Genomic DNA, 1,604 nt, shown 5'->3' with positions numbered 1-1,604 from the left:
CTCTCTCTCTAATTTCTATAAAATCAGTAGAACAGACGTGATTCCTTGTGGCGCATATTTTCACGGACCTCGACGGAATCGTAGTCTGGGGCAAGTCAAATGAGCCACCTCACGCGCTAGCCGTACTTTTATCTTTCCCGCATAACATGATGAATACTCACAACTAAACTATAGTTCGGGTAACTTAAAACAGTTTATTTCATATTTAAAACAATGTCATGTCTGGTGTATTCGTCAAAACATCTGGTGTACTCAAAAAAAGACAATTATTTCTTCCTTAAAACCAGACAATTACTTTTGCTAATACATTTCTTGTTCCTTCAAGTCATACATTGACATCTCTTCACGCTTTTGGAAAATGTTTGACCCAGGCGCTCGCTTCCAGATTTCGCCAATCGGTATCCAAGAGGGAAGATACTCGAAAGATACTTGCTTCCAAATAATCAAACACTGTCTCCCGCTCGTGGCAAATAACCCTGATTTGCATTAGCTTCTCCATTTATTTGTATCTTGAACGTCGGATTGCCTACGCTGGCGTACGACGCCACAATATTTGCGGGGGAAAACCAGACAATTACTTTTGTATATCTTTTGTATTAAGGTCTCTGAAGGTTCATTTATACGATACAATTTTTGTCGCACGCGACAAGCTTAGGACATGTCTACAACTCGTTTACGATTGTCGCGTACGCTGCAACAATTGTAAGTCATATCCTAGGCCTGTCGTAAGCTTCACGTCGCATGCGCCAAAAATCGACCGCAACAGGTTTATTTGATATACAAAAATTTGGTTTTATCAACGGAGTTGATAATGTAAATTGGCCACCGTACATAGATTCTAAGGGCCCATTAACACGGTACGATTTTTGTCGCATGCGACAACGACTTACGACAGGCCCACAACATGATTTACGATTGTTGTGTACGTCAGAAAAATGTCGTAGCATTTTAAAACATGTTTTAAAACGCTACGACAATCGTAAGTCATGTCTTATGGCCTGTCGTGAGCTTGTCGCATGCGACAAAAATCGCACCGTGTAAATCGGCCCTAAAAGCTGACGTTTCGAGCGTTAGCCCTTCGTCAGAGCGAATCGAGGAATTGTGGGTTACGTGTAGTTTTTATAGTAGAGTAGGAGCTACGCTATTGGTGGTAACATGGCAACGTGAAAATAGGAATATATTAGTTAAATTAAAAGCGTTCGTTAATACCGTGAGGATTAAGGGTGCCGATTTGGAAGATGAATTGAATTGGGTCTGATGACCGCAACGCCTCTGATTGGTCCGCAACCAACTAACTGCAGTGGGATTATTATATGACTAGCTCCATGAGCGGGCAAGATGAACCAAATCCCGCACTGTGATTGGCTACCCGAGCGGGCAAGATGGAGCTATCTTGCCCGCTCGGGATTTCTCACTTGGTCCCGCAACTTCGTCTCGGTTTTTCTAGGCCGTATTTTTCCTTTAATACAACACAGCGACGAGTAGTTTCTTTCTGTGTTTTTAATCCGACATGAACACTAACTTTGCGCGGGACTGGTACACAAGCTTTCCTAAGGGGGTAGAGTCGCTACAATATGGTCTCGACCACCCGAGACGAGACAGCA

At 42.9% G+C, this 1,604-nt stretch overlaps 1 protein-coding gene across 1 annotated transcript in view; it reads right to left on the bottom strand.

Moving 5' to 3' along the window:
* LOC138025661 (L-2-hydroxyglutarate dehydrogenase, mitochondrial-like) overlaps positions 1-499 on the bottom strand; it is a 4,165-nt gene extending 3,666 nt beyond the window's left edge. The window contains exon 1 of the mRNA XM_068872841.1: positions 419-499. Coding sequence (XP_068728942.1) covers positions 419-499 — 81 coding nt within the window. The remainder of the gene's footprint in view (positions 1-418) is intronic.
* Between the last annotated feature and the right edge of the window lie 1,105 nt (positions 500-1,604).

The sequence above is a fragment of the Montipora capricornis genome, chromosome 12, assembly GCF_036669925.1.
Source record: "Montipora capricornis isolate CH-2021 chromosome 12, ASM3666992v2, whole genome shotgun sequence".
Lineage (NCBI taxonomy): Eukaryota > Metazoa > Cnidaria > Anthozoa > Scleractinia > Acroporidae > Montipora > Montipora capricornis.
This window is presented reverse-complemented; position numbering and strand designations above follow the sequence as displayed.